The 21924-nt window shown below is 40.2% G+C and overlaps 1 protein-coding gene across 1 annotated transcript in view; it reads right to left on the reverse strand.

Moving 5' to 3' along the window:
- slc25a13 (solute carrier family 25 member 13) overlaps positions 1–21924 on the reverse strand; it is a 103722-nt gene that overhangs the window by 54358 nt on the left and 27440 nt on the right. The window contains exons 5-8 of the mRNA XM_078423304.1: positions 20362–20501; positions 5196–5342; positions 1837–1975; positions 1287–1380 (exon numbers count right to left, since the gene is read on the reverse strand). Of these exons, the coding sequence (XP_078279430.1) occupies positions 1287–1380; positions 1837–1975; positions 5196–5342; positions 20362–20501 (520 nt within the window). The remainder of the gene's footprint in view (positions 1–1286; positions 1381–1836; positions 1976–5195; positions 5343–20361; positions 20502–21924) is intronic.

The raw sequence follows: 21924 nt of genomic DNA on the forward strand, positions 1-21924 counted from the left end.
GAGTTACTCCAGCATTTCGTCTATCTTTGATTTTAAACCAGCATCTGCAGTTCCTTCCTACACACACACACACACACACACACACACACACACACACACACATATAACTTTTTTTCCGTTTATTATATTGTTATACTATGTTTACATATTCTGTTGTGCTGCTGCAAGTAAGAATGTCATTGTTCTGTCTGGGACATTTGACAATAGAACACATGACTCATGGGCAGGACCTACACAATGAATGGTAGGACTCTGGGGAGTGTTGTGGAGCAGATGGATCTCGGACGCAGATACATACTTCTTTGAAAGTGGCGTCACAGATAGATAGAGTAATTAAAAAGGCTTTCAGCACATTGGCCTTCATCAGTCAGAGTATTGGGTATAGAAGTTGGAAGGTCATGTTACAGTTATATAAGACAGGGGTGAAGCCATATTTAGGTTATTGTGTTCAGTCTGGTCACCATGTTATAGAAAAAGATGTTGTCAAGTTGGAAAGGGTGCAGAGACAATTTACGAGAATGATGCCAGACCTCGAGGGCCTGAGCTATAGGGAGAGGTCGAGCAGGCTAGAGGTTTATTCCATGGAGTGCAGGAGGATGAGGGGTGATCTTATAGTGGTGTACAAAATCATGAGAGGAATAGATCGAGTAAATGCACAGAGTCTTTTGCCCAGAGTTGGGGAATCGAGAACAAGAGGACTTAAGTTTAAGGTGAAGGGAGAAAGATTTAATAGAAACCTGAGGGCTCGGTTTTCATTACACAAGTGGTGAAGGGCCTGTTTCCACACTGTATGACTGAAGGACAATAAGGTGACTCGTTCAAGGAGCATTTTTTTTCTTGAGAAAATGGAAGATATGCTTTGGATCTGTGTGGATGACCACACACGGTCATAATGACCCCGCGGAGTGCTGTTTCGTTTAGTGCTCCAATTTCTATGAACGTGACTAGAGTGTTAATTGAGGTATTACTGTAATTAACACACAATATCTTTATCAGTATTAAACTTGTAAAATTAGATATTAACATACTGTATGATATGACAATATATTCTACATAAATAATCCATTAACTGAAAGTAAATAAATAAATAAAGCAATCAAAGTGCATCCAAATCTTTATGCTTCTTAGATATATATAGCCACATGCCAACTCTCCTCAACATAATTTAATGAAATCCATACAATTCATCATCAAATCTTTTCCAAAATACTTCAATGAACATATTTTGAGTTAATGCATTTGATTGACAAATAATATTTAAAAATCAGTCAGTACATTCAGCTCACCCACGCAATTTGTAGAGGTTGGATAATTGAAACAAAATATGAATTTCCATAGGTGTCACCTGACCAAGTTTTTGGGCTGCAAGCATAAATTCATCTGCGTAAGAAAGAAAATGAACTTTGTTTATTTTTTACATTATTTGTTTATCCAGAAAGAGTTCTGCTCCTCCAGTTACACATATCTTTTAGTGTAAGGCTCAAGATTCTAATTAGATGTAATAAAAGCTCCATAGAATGCTAAGAACAAGTAGTCACATAACGCTGATGAGATCTCAGCACAAGCATGCAGGACAGCCTACTGTACTACTGGTATGAATTAATAAATAATTAATTTGTTCTGTAAAGATGTTTTTATGGAGTGCCAACATGGCCATTGGCCTAGTATGTTGCTGCTTTTAAAATCCTGCTGTATTTGACTCTGACTTGATTAAACCTGGAGAGCTACAGGATAGTAAAGGTCATGTCACAGGCTGGGGTGGAAAATGTCACTATTGTATAAAAGAGAAATTGAGTTTCTTCAAACTCAGAAAGCATAATCAGAATTCCTTCTAACCTTCAGCAACTTTCACATTTTTACTGGTGTCAGCAATAGTACGGTAGACTCCTGTAATGAGCTCCATGTGGTTAAGGAGGGAATTAAAACTATTAAAGTAGGAGAAGGTGACTTGATGGGTTGGAGTACTTTCTGCTGCCTGCAAATAACAAAACAAAAATAATAAATTTTACTCATGACAAATGCTATTTGAAACATAAATATTTCAGTATAAACGTAATCTATCTGTCTTCTATCTATCTATTAAGAGAAAAAGATTAGCAAAGACAAATGTGGGTCCCTTGAAGGCAGACACGGGTGAAATTATTATAGATAACAAGGAAATGGCAGAAGAGTTGAACAGGTACTTTGGATCTGTCTTCACTAAGGAAGACACAAACAATCTCCCAGATGTACTAGAGGACAGAGGATCTAGGGGGATAGAGGAACTGAAAGAAATTTGCATTAGGCGAGAAATAGTATTGGGTAGACTGATGGGATTGAAGGTTGATAAATCCCATCCCCAGGGCCTGATGGTCTGCATCCTAGGATACTCAGGGAGGTGGCTCTAGAAATCGTTGACACATTGGTGAACATTTAGGATCAGTTCCTGTGGATTGGGGGATAGCTAATGTTATTCCACTTTTCAAGAAAGGAGTGAGAGAGAAAACGGGGAATTACAGACCAGTTAGCCTGACATCGGTGGTGGGGAAGATGCTGGAGTCAATTATTAAAGCGGTAATAATGGTGCATTTGGATAGCAGTAAAAGGATAAGTCCAAGTCAGCATTGATTTATGAAGGGGAAGTCATGCTTGACTAATCTTCTGGAATTTTTTGAGGATGTGACAAGTAAGATGGATGAAGGGGATGTCGTGTATCTGGACTTTCAGAAATCCTTTGATAAGGTCCCACATGGGAGATTGGTGAGCAAAATTAGAGCACATGGTATTGGGGGTAGAGTGTTGACATGGATAGAGAATTGGTTGGCAGACAGGAAGCAAAAAGTAAGAGTAAACAGGTCCTTTTCAGAATGGCAGGCAGTAGCGAGTGGAATGCTGCAAGGCTCGGTGTTGGGGCCGCAACTATTCACCTTATATATTAATGATTTGGAGGAAGGAATTAGAAGTAACACTAGCAAGTTTGCAGATGACACAAAGCTGGGTGGAAGTGTGAACTGCGAAGAGGATGTTAGGAGGTTGCAGGGTGACCTGGACAGGTTGAGTGAGTGGGCAGATGCATGGCAGATGCAATATAATGTAGATAAGTGTGAGGTTATCCACTTTGGCGGCAAAAACAAGAAAGCAGATTATTATCTCAATGGTGTCAGGTTAGGTAAGGGGGAAGTGCAGCGAGACCTGGGTGTCCTTGTACACTAGTCACTGAAGGTTGGCATGCAGGTACAGCAGGCAGTGAAGAAAGCTAATGGCATGTTGGCCCTCATAACGAGAGGATTTCAGTATAGGAGTAAAGAGGTTCTTCTGCAGTTGTATAGGGCCCCGGAACGACCACATCTGGAGTATTGTGTACAGTTTTGGTCTCCTAATTTGAGAAAACACATCTTTATAAATTGAGGCAGTGCAGCGTAGGTTCACGAGATTGATCCCTGGGATGGCGGGACTGTCATATGAGGAAAGATTGAAAAGACTAGGCTTGTATTCACCAGAGTTTGGAAGGATGAGAGGGGATCTTATAGAGACATATAAAATTATAAAAGGGCTGGACAAGCTAGATGCAGGAAAAATGTTCCCAATGTTGGGGGAGTCCAGAACCAGGGGCCACAGTCATAGAACCCGTAGAGGGTCCAACAAGATGGCTGTTGCCCGCCGTTCGCAACAGGAGAAATAGGGCCGAGGTCAGTGCCTTCTCCCTATCCACTCTTGCCCACCCACGGCCCCGGGAAACACTCCCCACCCGGCAACGGGTCCATGCCGTCGCCAGCATTCCCTGCCGCAGATTGCAGCCGAGCTGCAAGAGACGCCGGCTCCGCAGGAGAAATGGGGCTGAGGTCAGTGCCTTTTTCCCTGTCCCCCCATGCCGCACACGGCTATGGGGGCACTCCCCGCCCGGCAATGGCTCCACGGTTGGGCCGAGGGGGGAGGGGGGTAGGGAGGGGGTTAGGGAGTGGGGGGGGGGAGAGGGGAGGGGAGTGGGTGGTGCGGGGAGGGGTGAAGGGGATGGGGGAGTGGGTGGGGGTGGAGAGGGGAGGGGGAGGGGGAGAGGGGAGGGAGGGGTGAAGGGGATGGGGAGGGGGAGAGGTGAAGGGGAGGAGGGGGTGCTGCACCAATGCAGGATAGGTTTGGACCCAACGGGTCCACTTGTTCTATTTACAATTAAAATGTTGTTCCTTGCAGGGAATAAAAACCTTGAAATATCTAGCTATTATAGTTACTCTTATCCTCAATGAGGTATATTACAAATGGTTATACAACTTATGAGCAGAACATAAAACAACTCATGGAAATCTAAATAAACATATATGTAGAAATGTAGTAGCTTATATTACCATCTTAAATTATTGCATTTCAAACTATTCAAGATTCCCATGACCCAAAGAAACCTGGCAGCAGTAAATTATCACAGGCACTTACATTTTTGCAACTCTCGTGACTAGCCCAAGGATGGTTACGGGGAGAGAAATAGAGTTTCAAATACGACCGCTGGCATTTGAAGATAGGTATGGGGCAGGGTTTAAATTCAACCGCTCCGGTGACACTGAATATCATCTGTCCACTTGATGTCATATTCCCATGCACAAATAAATGTATGGGCAGCCCCATTCTTTGATTTACTATACAGATGGGAACAATTGCCTCGATGTTAGATTGGCGTACAAATAGGAAGAGTCTACTTGTACCAAGCCTGAGGAGCTAACCAGTATTCCTGACGATCAAAAGGAGCCATAAAACTATTTCAAAGGGCTTATGGAACTAGTTGAAGTAAGTGTGCACCTTCTAATTGTATAAAAGTACTGTCCTCAGACTTGCCCCCCTCAGCTTTGGCTCGGCTCCTCCCCCTATTTGCATTATTGTTCAGCTAGCATTAATCAGTCTTTGATCAGACAATTACAGTGGGATTCCCTTTTTGCACTTGCAAAACCAGTGGTTGCTGGTTCCAAAGAAACCATGGCTAACACCCAATTTGGAGTTGGCCTCAAATCATCATTCTGAGCAATTGCCCTGCTAACTTATTTGCTAACTTTATTGGAACCTTGTGTACCAATCTGAATGCAAGGTAAATTTATCTCCCTTGGTTTTGTGCAGCGCATGTTTTGAAATATTTTCTTTGTTTAAAAGGACTAATAAAAAAATGTTACTTTTTAAAACAACAGAATTACATTACTGTACAGAACTAAAATGTTAAATGCAACTATACAGATTACCGGTACTAATGATTGCTCCACGAATTGGGTTACCATGTGTGGACGAACAGTAATCATAATATCCTTGAAATCCAAGACTGAAATACTGCCACTCTTATCTTTATCTTTCAGCATGAAAGCCTGTCTCGCATGCTCCTTTTGCAGCTCCTGGAAATTTAGAAATTTGAATGAAAGGTTTTGAACTGTTCTTTTCATTTAGTGAAGCAAATGCATTGTGAAACAAGAGTAAACTATAGCAAGGGCAGATATTTTACAGAACAAGCCAGTGTATGAACAGGCAAATTTCCCAAACCATGCATTTGATAGGAGGCAAAAGAGACAACAGATGCTGAAATCTGGTGCAGAAATTGACAGCAGCAGGAGAACTCAGTTCAATTCAGTTTAATGTCAGACACAAAATGCTGGAGTAACTCAGTGGGTCAGGCAGCATCTCAGGAGGGAAAGAATGGGTGACGTTTTGGGTAGGTTCGAAACGTCACCCATTCCTTCTCTCCCGAGATGCTGCCTGACCCGCTGGGTTACCCAACATTTTGTGTCAACCTTCGATTTAAACCAGCATATGCAGTTTTTTTCCTACTCAGTTTATTGTCATGTGTTCTGAGGTACAGTGAAAAGCTTTTGATTGGCAAATAGGGTGTAGTCACAGAGGCTGGGAAGTGATAAGTGGAGAACAAAAGGCTATGGATTCTGGGATCTGAAGGAAAAGGAAGGTGAAGAATGGAATGGCATAAATGATGAGGCTAATGGGTGAAACAAAGACCAGCGTAGATAGAAGAGAAAAAGGGACAGGGGGGGGGTGCAGGTTACCTGAAATTGGATTATTCAATGTTCATGCTGCTTGGTTGTAGACTACCCATGCAAAATATGACGTGCCGTTCCTCTAGTTTGTTTTTGGCCTCGGCCTGGCAGTGCGACAGACTGGCAACAGGCAAGTCAGTGTGGGAATGAGAAGGGGAATTAAAATGGCTGGCAAGTAGGAGTTACAGATAGTCACAGCAGACAGAGCTCGGATACTTGGCACCTTCTCCTTCCCTACTGCTTACCCCTCACCTCCCTGTTGTTACCATCTGCCACCACCCCTCATTCAGTACAATTCTTCACCTTTCTTTCCTATTAGATTCCAGAATCTGCAGGCTTTTATTACCCCACATCACCTTCCAGCCTCTTGCTATCTCCATCCTCTATCCCCCCCCACCTGATTATTATCTGCCAATCAACCCCTCCTCACGTGTCCACCGATTGCTTGCTAGCTCATGTCTCACCACTTCCTTCAACTCTCCATACTGGCCACTACCCCTTTACTCACTCAGAATAGATAAAGAGTCAGCCTGAAACATCAACTGTCCATTTCCCTCCACAGATGCTGCCTGACCTGCTGAGTTCCTCCTGTTGTTCATGAATGTTTGCCGTGTCTTTCACTGTTAGTTTGATTCACCACAAGATACATGGGCTGATTTTTTAAACTTAATCACTATTACACTATACAATGAAGCAAGAATTTAAGCAGAGTGCAGATTAACCGCCATCAACTCTTCTGATGCAGTTCAATTTGCAACCTCAGTAAATTGACCACATTTTCCCAATAACTCTGCCAGCATATTACAAACATTTTCATTGGATTTTATAGTCTGACTGGCTGTTCACGCAGTATACTGGATCAGATTGTTCCGGATCTGACCCACTGCTCAAGGCCACCTGCCACTATCCACTCCTGCCTACATTCACCGAAGGACTGATGCGGAGGACTGCACTCACTGTACCCTGGATTTGGGCAGCAAACAGGCTCAGCTGGTGGAAAGCAGAGTTGTAAGTTATAACTGATTTCAGCAATTTTCTTAAAATCTGACATCAAATACATTTAAACATCTTAAAAATAGAAACAAATGTTTAAAAATAACTGTTTAAATATAGAAACATCAGTTAAGAGGACAAAAACATATTATTATGAACATTAAAGTAATTTTTAACCTTTCTTTATTCTTTATCTTCCCCCTTTGCATCCCAATCCACAATACTGGAATTTCTTGGAAATTAATTGAATTGAATAAATTTTATTAGCCAAATATGTATACATACAAGGAATTTGCCGTGGTGCTTTGCTCGCAAGTAACAACACGATACACAGTAGACAATTAAAAATAAAACATCATAATTTATACATGTGAAGAATGAAATAAAATACCAGAGCAAAAGGCTGCAGACTCTTGGTTGCTGACTAGATCTACTGCTCGTGTAAAAAAGCTATTTTATGTCTGGCTGTGGCGCTTTGACAGTCCGGAATCGCCTTCCAGAAGGAAGTGCTTCAAAGAGTTTGTGGCCAGGGTGAGAGGGGTCAGAGATGATCTTACCCGCTCTCTTCCTGGCCCTTGCAGTGTACAGCTCATCGATGGGGGGAAGGTTGCAGCCAACAACCTTCTCGGCTGATCAAACGATGCGCTGCAGCCTCCGGTGTCATGCTTGGCGGCTGAGCCAAACCAGACCATGATGGAGAAGGTGAGGACAGACTCTATGATGGCAGTAAAAAACTGGACCATCATTGCCTGTGGCAGATTGTGTTTTCTCAGCTGCCGCAGGAAGTATCTCCTCTGTTGGGCCTTTTTGACTGTGGAGTCGATGGTGGCCTCCCATTTAAGGTACCTGCAGATGATTGTTCCAAGGAACTTATGTGACTGTGGTGTTGTCGATGGTGAGTGGTGGGAGGGGAGGGAGAGCTCTCCTAAAGTCTACGATCAATTCCACCGTCTTAAGAGCATTGAGCTCCAGGTTGTTGCAATGGCATCAGGACGCCAGTTGTGTCACTTCCTGTCTGTAGGCAGATTCCTCCCCATCCTAAATCAGTCCAATCAGAGTTGTGTCATCTGCAAAATTGAGAATATTGACAGAGGAGTCTGTGGAGGTGCAGTCATTGGTGTAGAGAGAGTAAAGGAGGGGGAGAGTAAGATATGATTGGTAATTCTTCAATATAATGTTGGAGAATCCCAGCAACATGGGCTGGGCTCCACTGCTGTGTCCAACATGGACTACAATTACAGAATGTTGCAACTCATGTTTTGCAGGATTCCTGGAATGAGAGGTTTGCTCTTTTAAGAGAGATTGGGCAATCATGGCCTACCATCTCTTGAAACATACAAAATTCAAGCTGGGCTTGACAAAGATATGTTTCTAATGGTGGATGCTATCTTGAACCAGGATCACATAAAATGAAGGGTCAGCCATTCAGGATTGAAATGAAAACAGATTTCTTCACCCAAAATATAATGAAACTTTGGAATTTCTCAAGCTGGCTCAGGCTCAGTACATTCAAGACAGATAGATATTTTTTTAGATATTGAAGGAATCAAGAGATACGGGGCTTATACAGAAAAAAGGCAGTGAGGCAAATGATACTAATGTTCTTACTAATGTTCTATTTCTTATGTTCTTACGGTGGCCACTTAGCACCAATAGAAAATCTGTTTAAAACTACCCAAAACTTATTTTCATTAGAGGATATCAATCAATCTGCTTTTAAAAAAAATAAAAAATCCTTGTTTAGAAATCTGTTGGATGGGTGAGTATTGTAAAATTTAATGCAACTACTATGTAACTGTATTTTACTGGTTTCACTTTATCAGAGTCCCTTTGCCCTATCTGCCTCTCCCCTCACCTCCGCAATTAAAAAGTTCCTCTCTTTACTAGTTCTGAAGAAGGGTCTTCAATCTGAAATGTCAACTTTATTTATCTTTCATAGATGTTGCCTGACTTGCTGTGTGTTTCCAGCATTTTCTGTTTCCAGCCCAATTAACATATACGGGAGAAACTAGTTGCTGGAGAAAGGAGCACAGTTTTTTATATTTGATTTAATTTGTTTAAATATTAAATTGTTTTGTATAATTTATCTTTCATTTTCTTCATAACTTAAATATGAACATTATTGTGTTTTATTTAAACAGACTCCAAATTACTTTGAATGCTTGTCAATAGATGTTTAATGAAAGCAACAGCTTTGATACTTCAGTGAGCCTTGGGACCAAACATCAAACCCATTCTCTTTGTGCAGCTGACCAGTTATGCTGGAAGATGCCATGTGCTGCTAGCATCTAGAATTTCCCATAAGGTACATGATTTTACTTAAAAGAACTGAAGCACTGGTATTCTTCTATTTACAAGAATAATTCAAAAATTGTTACTTTGTTCTTAAGTTACCCAATTTAATTATATTTATTGCTAATATTTTGTGGCATTTTTCCCCACCCTCAACAAATGACTACACTTGGGAATTTCCTATATTAACATATTCTTTTAGTTTCACTCTGTACAATCCCTACATACTTCCTCCACATTCTTCCTAAGTGGTCAACTATGTGTGGAGCCATAGGAGATGGACAAGGTCCTCAATGCATATTTCTCGTACCGAGAAAGACACGACGACTAAGGATTTTGGGAAAGTTAATGGCAATAACTGAGGGCAGTCTATATTACAGTCAAGGAGGTGCTTGGTCGCCTAAAATGTATGAAGGTAGATACATTCTTGGGGCCTGATCAGATATATCCAACAAAGCTACAGTGCCCTCCATAATGTTTGGGACAAAACCCATCATTTATTTATTTGCCTCTGTACTCCACAACTTGAGATTTGTAATAGAAAAAATCACATGTGGTTAAAATGCACATTGTCAGATTTTATTAAAGGCCATTTTTATACACTTTGGTTTCACCGTGTAGAAATTACAGCTGTGTTTATGCATAGTCCACCCATTTCAGGGCACCATAATGTTTGGAACACATGGCTTCACAGGTATTTGTAATTGCTCAGGTGTGTAATGCCTCCTTAATGCAGGTATAAGAGAGCTTTCAGCACCAAGTCTTTCCTCCAGTCTTTCCATCACCTTTGGAAACTTTTATTGCTGTTTATCAACATGAGGACCAAAGTTGTGGCAATGAAAATCAAAGAAGCCATTATGAGACTGAGAAATAAGAATAAAACTGTTGGAGGCATCAGCCAAACATTAAGCTTAACAAAATCAGTTGTTTGGGACATCATTAAGAAGAAAGAGAGCACTGGTGAGCTTACTAATCGCAAAGGGACTGGCAGGCCAAGGAAGACCATCACAGCTGATGACAGAAGAATTCTCTCTATAATAAAGAAAAATCCCCAAACACTGGTCCAACAGACCAGAAACACTCTTCAGGAAACAGGTATGGATTTGTCAAGGACCATTATCTGCAGAAGACGTCATGAACAGAAATACAGAGGCTACACTGCAAGATGCAAACCACTGGTTAGCCGCAAAAATAGGATGGCCAGGTTACAGTTTGCCAAGAAGTACTGAAAAGACCAACCACAGTTCTGGAAAAAGGTCTTGTGGAAAGATGAGACGAAGATTTACTTATATCAGAGTGATGGCAAGAGCAAAGTATGGAGGAGAGAAGGAGCTGCCCAAGATCCAAAGCATACCACCTCATCTGTGAAACACGGTGGTGGGGGTGTTATGGCCTGGGCATGTATGGCTGCTGAAGGTGCTGGCTCACTTATCTTCATTGATGATACAACTGCTGATGGTAGTAGCATAATTAATTCTGAAGTGTCCTATCTGCTCAAGTTCAAACAAAAGCCTCAAAACTCATTGGCCGACGGTTCATTCTACAGCAAGACAATGATCCCAAACATACTGCTAAAGCAACAAAGGAGTTTTTCAAAGCTAGAAAATGATCAATTCTTGAGTGCCCAAGTCAATCACCCGATCTGAACCCAATTGAGCATGCCTTTTATATGCTACAGATAAAACTGAAGGGGACTAGCCCCCAAAACAAGCATAAGCTAAAGATGGCTGCAATACAGGCCTGGCAGAGCATTACCAGAGAAGACACCCAGCAACTGGTGATGTCCATGAATCGCAGACTTCAAGCAGTCATTGCATGCAAAGGATATGCAACAAAATACTAAACATGACTACTTTCATTTACATGACATTGCTGTGTCCAAAACATTATAGTGCCCTGAAATGGGGACAATGAATAAACACTGCTGTAATTTCTACATAGTGAAACCAAAATATGTAAAAATGGCCTTTATTAAAATCTGACAATGTGCACTTTAACCACATGTGATTTTTTTTCTAATACAAATCTCAAATTGTGGAGTACAGAGGCAAATAAATAAATGATGGGTCTTTGTCCCAAACATTATGGAGGGCACTGTAGAAACAAAATTGCAGGAGCCATGGGCTGAGATATATGAAGACTGGAGGGTGACTCATGTTGTGCTTCTATTTAAAAGGAGTGTAACTAAAAACGAAAAAGTACTAAAATAGGTGGTATTGTAGACAGTGAAGATAGATATTAAGAATTACAGTGGGATGTTGATCAGCTAGGCAAGTGGACTGAGAAATGGCAAATGGAGTTTAATTCAGATAGGTATGAGGTGTTGCATTTTGAGAGAGCAAACCAGGGCAGGACTTTCTCAGTGAACGGTTGCGTGGTGAAGAAGGCTTTTGACATGCTGCCTTCATCAGACAGGGAACTATGGAAGTGAAGATGTTATGTTAAAGTGGCACACGAAGTGGGTGAGCAGCATGTGCAATATTGTGTTCAGCTTTGGTTGTTCTGCTATGGGAAAGATGTAATTAAGCTGGAAAAAGTGCAGTGGTGGGTGACTCCATTGTCCGTGGTGCAGATAGGAAATTCTGTGGTGACAGGCGAGACTCGAGGAAGGTGTGTTCCCTCCCTGGTGCCAGAGTCCAAAACGTCTCAGACCGACTTCAGAACATCCTCGAGAGGGAAGGTGAGCAGCCGGAAGTAGTTGTGCACGTAGGCACAAATGACGTGGGTAAGAAGAGGAAGGTTCTGCAACGTTAGTTCGAGAACTAGGTGGGATGCTGAAAAGCAGGACTTCTAGGGTGGTTATCACTGGGTTGCATCCCGTACCTCGTGCTAGTGAGGGTAGGAACAGGGAGATAGGGATTTATGAAGGGGAAATCATGCTTGACTAATCTTTTGGAATTTTTTGAGGATGTAACAAGTATAATCGATAAGGGAGAGCCAGTGGATGTGGTGTATCTGGACTTTCAAAAAGCCTTTGACAAGGTCCCACACAAGAAATCAGTGTGCAAAATTAGAGCACATGATATTGGGGGTAGGGTATTGACATGGATAGAGAACTGGTTGGCAGACAGGAAGCAAAGAGTAGGAATTAACGGGTCCTTTTCAGAATGGCAGGCTGTGACTAGTGGGGTGCCGCAAGGCTCGGTGCTGAGACCCCAGTTGTTTACAATATATATTAACAATTTAAACGACGGAATTAAATGTAACATCTCTAAGTTTGCGGATGACACAAAGCTGGGTGGCAGTGTGAGCTGCGAGGAGGATGCTATGAGGCTGCAGGTTGACTTGGGTAAGTTGGGTGAGTGGGCAGAAACATGGCAGGTGCAGTATAATGAGGATAAATGTGAGGTTATCCACTTTGGTGGCAAGAACAGGAAGGCAGATTATTATCTGAATGGTGTCAGATCAGGAGAAGGGGAGGTGCAACAAGACCTGGGTGTGCTTGTACATCAGTCACTGAAAGTAAGCATGCAGGTACAGCAGGTAGTGAAGAAAGCCAATGGCATGTTGGCCTTCATTGCGAGAGGATTTGAGTTTATGAGCAAGGAGGTCCTACTGCAGTTGTACAGGGACCAGGTGAGACCGCACCTGGAGTATTGTGTGCAATTGTGGTCTCCTAATTTGAGGAAGGACATTATTGCTATTGAGGGAGTGCAGCATAGGTTCACCAGGTTAATTCCTGGGATGGCGGGACTGACGTATAATGAAAGAATGGGTCGACTGGGCTTGTATTCGCTGGAATTTAGAAGGATGAGAGGGGTTCTTATTGAAACATATAAAATTCTTAAGAGGATTGGACAGGGTAGATGCAGGAAAAATGTTCCCGATGTTGGGGCAGTCCAGAACCAGGGGTCACAGTTTAAGAATAAGGGGTAGGCCATTTAAGACTGAGATGAGGAAAAACCTTTTCACCCAGAGAGTTGTGAATCTGTGGAATTCTCTGCCACAGAAGGCAGTGGAGGCCAATTCACTGGATGTTTTCAAGAGAGAGTTAGATTTAGTTCTTAGGGCCAAGGGAATCAAGGGATATGGGGAAAAAGCCAGAACGGGGTACTGATTTTGGATGATCAGCCATGATCATATTGAATGGCAGTGCTGGCTCAAGGGCTGAATGGCCTACTCCTGCACCTATTTTCTATGCAAAAACCTTTTGAGGATGCTACCAGTGCTCGAGGGCCTGAGCTATAGGGAGATGTTCGGCAGCCTAGGACTTAGGTCCTTGGAGCAAAGGAGGCTTAGGGGGTTGATCTTATAGAGATGTATAAAATCATGAGGAAAATGGATAGGATAAACGCACAGAGTATTTTTCTCAGGATAGGAGAAATCAAGAAGTAGAGGATGAGAGGGGTAATGTTTAGGGTGAGAGGGGTAATATTTAATAGAAATCTGAGGTGCAACTTTTTCCACACAGGAGGATATAAGGAACAAACTGCCAGAGAAGTAGATGAGGTAGGTATAATAACAACATTTAAAAGGGTTTAAGAGGGATTTGGGTCAAAAGTGGGCAATGGGACTTTCTTAGATAGGGCATCTTGTGCTATGCTGTGTTTTTGTGCTATTTATGACTCCATCCATGAGAATGTACACTGATTCATTCAAATGTACACAAGAAGCAACTTTAATTTATAGCGGTCTATAATAAAACCAATACACTTGTTTATTTATGGTATTGGTTGTGCGCTCATTATCAAAATCAATACCAACATAGCAATACTAATTTTATTACATTTATTCTATATTGTGGCTAGAATTATTTGAGAGCAAAATAAAAACACAATTTTCGAGGACTGTATGTTGTTTTGCACTAAAGATGTAATGGAATTAGAGAGAATGAGAGGGAAAATATCTTGTGCAATAATATCAGCTTTGAGGGTTTAGTTACCACAGGATAGTTATGAATCATTTTATAACTATGACTTAAAGCAAGACAAAAATCTTTGAAACAAAATGCTGTGCTGTTGCTTGAAAGTACATGAAAAGCATTAAAACAAACCATCTGGTCCAGTTTAAATGTAATGTAAAGACTATTCACATTTCTTGAATACAACAAAAAAATTGGCATCCACAGGGATCTCCTGCTGCCTTAGGTCTCAGGTCTAGACATTATATTAACAATATGACTCATAAGGCTGAAAACCGATGACCACATACCAGAGGTACAAAATAATTTAAACTGCCCATCGATTAAAAAAAGAAAAAAAACCTTAAAGTACTTTTTAAAATCAGTATTTTTCTTCATGGTCATAAAACAGATTCACAGGATCCATGTAAAATAGCATTAATTTATCTACAAAATAAAATTTACAGCCCCCTAAAGTTGTATTTGCTATATCATCGCAGCAAATATTTTTTCCAATAAGCTCGAGTAATTTTCAAACAAATGCTTTTGAACTGAAACATAATTTAAAAGAGAATCAATGCAGCTTCATGCATTGAAACTGAAAAACTGAAAAACACTTGAATTCCGTGTCGCCCTCCACTACCTCCTCAGCACAAAAAAGTTCAAGAAACTAACCTCATTGGCAAAACATCTCTGGGTATGCATTGAGAGGTTAAACACATTAAACTAAATATTAGTCACAAGCTGACTAATTAATCACAGAACATTGTCCACGAGCACCAGCCTAAGCAAGTGATATTCGTACATTACTAGGCAGAGATGACCAGCTCTTATTAATTGTAACACAGGTAGCAGGTTACCATAATTTGCTTTGGGTTTTAAATTTAGTTTGCATCCAAAGGAATTGTCATCAGTGTGAAATCTATTCTCAGCGCTCATACACACTGCTCAAAGCACATTTGATGACGTTATACTAGAAACTGGATCGCTTACTATGTTATCAAACTTTACAAAAGCAAAAGCAGCATAAAAATCCCATTAAATATGGTAATTTCTCCTGGAAATGAACGAAACAAAACCTATTGTCGCAAATATCCTGAAAATGTGCAAATTGCTTAACTGCACTTTGTTTCTGGGATCTTCACTTTTTAAAAAGAGGTCAAAATCCTTTTCGAATCATATCATTAATTAACTATTTTAATTTCAATGAAAGCAAAAAATACAAAACCCCATTCATGATAGCGAAGACAAAGTGTTATAAAGTCAAGTTAAAGTCCCAATTATGCTTTTGAATGAAATAAGCCCTGAATACTGGGATCAGCTTCCAAATCAGGAAGGAGATTGATTTCCATTCTGCTTAATAACAGCCAATCACAGGCAATTGGATACACCATTATGATGAGCTTTTTCTGGACTCCGTCCTGTTATGTGTTCTTCACAAGTTATTTTCTACACCCACAAAATGAAGACATTGTTCTTGGCAGATTGTAAATTAATCTCTAAACTTCTCTTGCCCAGACCAATCCCACCCTATATCACAACCTTTAAAAAAACAGAAATTTGAATCACTGGCCGCACAAATTCTTATTTCTTTCAGGTTTTCATTCTGTTGACTATTTTGATCATGAGCTTTACATTCAATTAACGTTGAAAAAAACTCACAAAATGACCCTTTTTCAAAGGTTTAAGTCTATAATTTTAAATTGTTTAGTAAGAGTCAATGGTATTTTATTGTCATATGTATCACACATCGAAATAATAAAATTCTTATTTACTGCAACATAACAGACCCATAAATGCAATAATGTGCAAATATAAAATAATCAAAAATATAATAGATTAATAACTGTAATATTAGGTGACCATAAGAGTGCAAAAACATAAGTCCAGAGTGCAACCAAAGACATAATCTAGAGAAGATATTTGTTACAAAGATAAGTATTGTGCTGTGTTGGAAAGCCTGATGGATGCTGGGAAGAAGCTGTTCCTGAACATGGTGGTTGTGGTTTTCAGGCTCCTCTACCATATTCCTCAATCAATCAATCAAGTTTATTAATAAAGCACAATTAAAAACAACCCATGTTGACCAAAATGCTGTACATCAGAGCAGGTACTAAAAACACAATAAGAAACAGACCACAGCACACAGGCACAAAAGAAGTTCAAAGGGTTCAGGACAAAACAAAAATCAGCCCCATCAGAAGGCTCCAAAACGCTAAAGAATAGAAGTATGTTTTAAGTCCAGGCTCAAAACATATTCCTGATAGTAGTAGTGAAATGAGAGTGTGACCAGTTTAGTGTGGATCTTTGATAATAGTGGCTGTCTTTTTCAAGCAACGCCTCATCTAGCTCCCTTCGATAGTGGGGAAGTCAGTACCTGTGATGGACCAGGCAGTGTCTACCACTCTCTGGAGTATTTTTCTTTCCTGGTCATTTGAGTTGCCGTACAGGCTTCATGCTCTCTATGGTATGCTTTCGAGGTTCGATTGGCTATTTGTCGACATTATGAATCCCCCTCAATCTTTTAAGCAAATAGAGGCGTTGATGAGCTTTCTTTGTGAGTGAATCGATGTGCTGGTCCCAGGACAGACCTTCAGAGATATGCATGCTCAGGAATTTAAAGATGTTCACTCTTTCCACCATCATCCCGTTAGTGAAGACGTTTGTGGATCTGTGGTTTTCCTCTCCTGAAGTCAACAATCAGCTCCTTGGTCTTGCTAACATTGAGAGCAAGATTGTTGTTCTGGTACCATTCAATCAAACTTCCACCCCCCCCCCCCAGCCGGGTCAGTCATACCAAATTTGCTTGGTGACCTTGCAAGATCCCCAGCATAAGCATCCATGGGCTAGTATCTAAATTCAAATTGTTGTCCGACAGTGACGCATACAACAACCCAAAATTGCCGTACATTATATCTTACAGACAAAATTTCAAACTCTATCATGACAGCTGGTTTTGTCAAGATACAGTAGCAAGAAGGTATTAGACCATGCTTTTTGGGGCTTTTTTTGTTGGTAACAGAATGAAAATTCACTGTTTATTATGTTAGTAAATTTGACACGCATCAATAAATTAGAATAGAGAACAGTACAGCACAAGAATGGGCCATTTGGCCCACAGTCTGTACCAAACACAATGCCAACACCAGTTCTTACCTACCTGCACATAGTCCATATCCCTCCATTCCCTACATACCCATATGCCTATCCAAATGTCTCTTAAATTCCAATAACAATTTAGATCGCCGGTGTACTCTCAATCTGAAGTCTATGTCACATTATGCTCACTTGAATTGAAATCCTGTAAAAGTTGTGATTGCAGTCTTATTAAAATAATTTGATTCAAACCAAAAGTGATCATTAATTTAAAAAGATAATCATCATCACGCTGACCATATATTGCCATTTTGGTTAATGTAAAATGCTACATACTTTAACGGTAAAAAATAAAGTTACACCTGATCCTTATTACATTCTGGAAATATTAAGGAATTCTTTGTAAAATGTGATGCAAGGTAGCAGAACAACTGCTCTGGTGTTCAGGTTATACACCAGAGTGGAAACAATTATATGCTTAATATTACCATATATCAAAAGAAATTTAAATTATAATCTGGAGGGATTATGTTTGATGAGACATTCACTTAAATCTGTATGGCAACTCATTCCCATTTAATGTGCTTTACAATCAATGAAACATTAATACCATATGCGGTTAATAATTAAAAACACATTGAAGTATTAAAATAAAATTCCCAGTCTTCTTTATAAATCATTTGAATTATTAAAATCTCTGAATATTTGACACAGTTAAGAATCATGACATGTGACAGCAGCAAGTTCCACTTTGTGGAAGGGTCATCTTAAGATTCAGAGGGAAAGCATTTAAACCAGGAAATCATGGTTTGTTTTTTTGCATCAGTTTAGATCTATCATGGACTCCACTGTTTTCAATTGGGATTTAGGGCTGTGGTTATGAGACAGAGAAGGCAGGTTGAGGTTTTTGAGGGTTTTTTTGTTCAGTTTAATAGTTTAAACTATGTATTAGATAAATTATTTTAATTGTCTGTAAATATTTAATTCAAATTACTTTCAATGGCAAGTTAATATTTATTAAATAACGACTTCACTTTTAGTAACTTTTCAATCTTTCTGAATGCCAAAGAAATATAGAAACTCAGTAAAGCTTAGACTGTTGGCAGAGCCAGTTATGGGGTTTTACCAGATGAGAAAAGCTTTCAAAGACATTCCAGTCATGGGACTTCCTAACTGCAACATAGGAAGCCCTACCACTGCCTAGGCCACACTGCTGGAGTCTGGGAGGTTTCAATCCAGTAAGCTAGATCCACATTATCCAAAACATTACTAGCAGGTCTTAGCCAGCAAGATTCACCCTAGCGCACGGTAGCGCAGCGGTAGAGTTGCTGCTTTACAGCGAATGCAGCGCCGGAGACTCAGGTTCGATCCTGACTACGGGTGCTGCACTGTAAGGAGTTTGTACGTTCTCCCCGTGACCTGCGTGGGTTTTCTCCGAGATCTTCGGTTTCCTCCCACACTCCAAAGACGTACAGGTATGTAGGTTAATTGGCTGGGTAAAAATGTTTTTTTTTAAATTGTCCCTAGTGGGTGTAGGATAGTGTTAATGTACAGGGATCGCTGGGCGGCACGGACTTGGTGGGCCGAAAAGGCCTGTTTCCCGCTGTATATATATGATATGATATGATATGATATAAATAAGCTGGCACTTCCTAGGCATTATATGCGTATTACTGGGCATAGCCATTGTACATATTATTCCAGTTGATAAAATTATATAGGTTATTGAGGGAAATAATGCTGACTACGGTGGTGGCACTTGTGCCTCAGCCACATGATCATGGGTTCAAACATTATACTAAATAGTTAGAAACATAGAAACATAGAAAATAGGTGCAGGAGGAGGCCATTCGGCCCTTCGAGCCAGCACCGCCATTCATTGTGATCATGGCTGATCATCCCCAATCAATAACCTGTGCCTGCCTTCTTCCCATATCCCTTGATTCCACTAGCCCCTAGAGCTCTATCTAACTCTCTCTTAAACCCATCCAGTGATTTGGCTTCCACTGCCCTCTGTGGCAGAGAATTCCACAAATTCACAACTCTCTGGGTGAAAAGGTTTTTTCTCAACTCAGTTTTAAATGGCCTCCCTTTTATTCTAAGACTGTGGCCCCTGGTTCTGGACTCGCCCAACATTGGGAAAAAATTTCCTGCATCTAGCTTGTCCAGTCCTTTTATAATTTTATATGTTTCTATAAGATCCCCTCTCATCCTTCACATAGCACAAAAACTGACCAAACAAACCTGGCTATTACACTTAAACAATTACGCTCGGTTTGCTTTGGCCTATGCAATCTCCTGGTTGCTAAACATTTGAACTGTCCTTCCCATTCTGACCTTTCTGTCCTGGGCCACCTCCATTGTTAGAATGAGACCACACGCAAATTGGAGGTACAGCATATCATATTTTACTTGAGCAGCTGACAACCCAGCGGGTGGCTTACTAGCCAACCCCCCCACCCCCCCCCCCCCCACACCCCCCCCCCCCCACACCCCCCCCCACACCCCCCCCCCCCCCACAGAGATACAGAGATACCGCCTGACCCGCAGAGTTACTCAAGCATTTTTGTGTCTATCTTCAGTATAAACCAGCATCTGCAGTTCCTTCCTACATAAACCTGGCTATTATTAGGTACTGCATTTTTGAAGCTGTTGCCTGTCAATTAAGACAATAGCCAAAGGACCTCATATCCCCCCTTGGATACATAAAATATTCCATGACATCATTCAAAGAGAAACAATGGTACCTTCCTGATTTCCTAGCTACGACTTATCCCTCAAACTGCATTACAAATGGCAGCTATATTTCCCTACCATGCAATACTAAATTTCAAATGTTACACATTAGCTGTGAAGTGTGTTGAGATATCCCAAGTCCACAAAAGGGGCTGAAAAAACTAAAAGTTTATTTTTTCCTTTATCTTTTCTATTAACTTCAATTAACTTCTATTAACTTCAAAACACCTGCTACATTGAAAATAATTTGTTTAAAGCATGACAAATACAACAGTGATCTAAAAGTTTTTTTAAAGTTTAGCAATCTTGGTCATGTTAGAAATCAACTCTACTGCAGAATACAATCCCATAACTATTGTAAATTCCAATTCTTTTATATGAGTTGTATAAGCATTAACTGAAGAAACTTACCAATATAAATTTTGTAAACTCTGGATAATTTAGCTGCAATTTCTTATCCTTTCCAAAGTGGAGATCCACAAATTCAGAATTCCAGTTAAATGGTATACTCTGATGGATTGAGGTTTGGCTAAATATTTCCTTGATGTGATCTATACATTATAATGAAATAAATGGATTAATGTAAATTTCGTGGAGAGAGAAATCATGCTGCCTGTAATTGAAGAGACAAATAACTTCACCATTATTCTCCAAATGATGAAAGGTCAATCACCTGTCAAACTAAACATTTCTGTGATATTCATACGCCATGTCTTGCGTTAAATACATTTGTAATTTACCTATCAAATGCAGCCTTACTCCAGAAAAATGATACCTGACAATTTTCATCAAAACATCAAATGAATTTGGAAGCTGCTGGAAACAATGGATTCTAGCAAAACTATACTTAGAAAAATATCTATTTTTATATATCAATGACAGAATACATTAATTCATCAACCACAGAAAAACAGGACTGCTTTACATTATTTTGAATTGAAGGTGTTGTGAATATGTGTCAACTTTTTTAGCGATCATATAGTTTTGGATCTGCACCCTAGAAATGTAGCTGGAGAATTTATGTAGCAAGTTCCCCTGATCTACTTACATTTTGACAATATAGATGTGCATATATATATGAAGCATAAAACTGTTTTTATTCTACTCTATTTACTCTTTTTATTTTGATATTGCAACAGATTACCTGCCCAAAATCTGATCGCATGATACCGTTTTCAGCCACTAAATGAGTGGGTAAGCTTCTAATGCCCTAGGGAGGAAACACCGACTTATTACTCACCAGGAATTGGTGACGTGCAACCACTGGTTTGCTGGCAACTAGGCTCAGGCATGAAAGTGGAGCTATGCCCACAATATATGCAAATAAGATGACCCGCATGTATGCCCCCCAGTACAAAAACTGGGTTCCACTATGTTAAAGAAGATTATGTTTACGCAAAGGGCCTAATGAAAGGACTGCTGCTAATCATTGTCTAGACACAGGCTCAATTCCCATCTGCACCACCCCATCATTGCAATCAACCTCCATTATGACTACCCCACTTTAATTAAATATCCCCTTGCTGTCTTCCCCACTCTGATGTAACTTTCAAACCTAAACCTGAATCTCCCTAAACCTCTCCCCAAATCCACCAGCCAATTTGTTATTTGAAACCAGAAACTAGAATAATTTAAACCAGATGTCAGATAGGTAGCAAGGAGTGAAAGGTTGCTGCACATTGATGAGAATATGAAGTTGTGGCTACATTTAAATTGACCATGATCTTATTAATGGCTGATCAGGCTTCAGGTGCCAAATAATTTACTGCAGCTCCTTGTATATTTCTTCCCTACTGCATAACCTTTCAATCTTAACTGCAGGCCAGTCAATTTCTAGAGCCATGTTGTTTACTGTATTTAGAAGTAGAAGACGTTACATTAATTAAAACACATTCATCTTAAAATTGCTTGCAAGTCGTCAGTTAGATGCATTTTTTTCTGTTTCATTTTATTTCAAAATGGAACATAATTGTT

Source organism: Rhinoraja longicauda, chromosome 2, assembly GCF_053455715.1.
Source record: "Rhinoraja longicauda isolate Sanriku21f chromosome 2, sRhiLon1.1, whole genome shotgun sequence".
Lineage (NCBI taxonomy): Eukaryota > Metazoa > Chordata > Chondrichthyes > Rajiformes > Arhynchobatidae > Rhinoraja > Rhinoraja longicauda.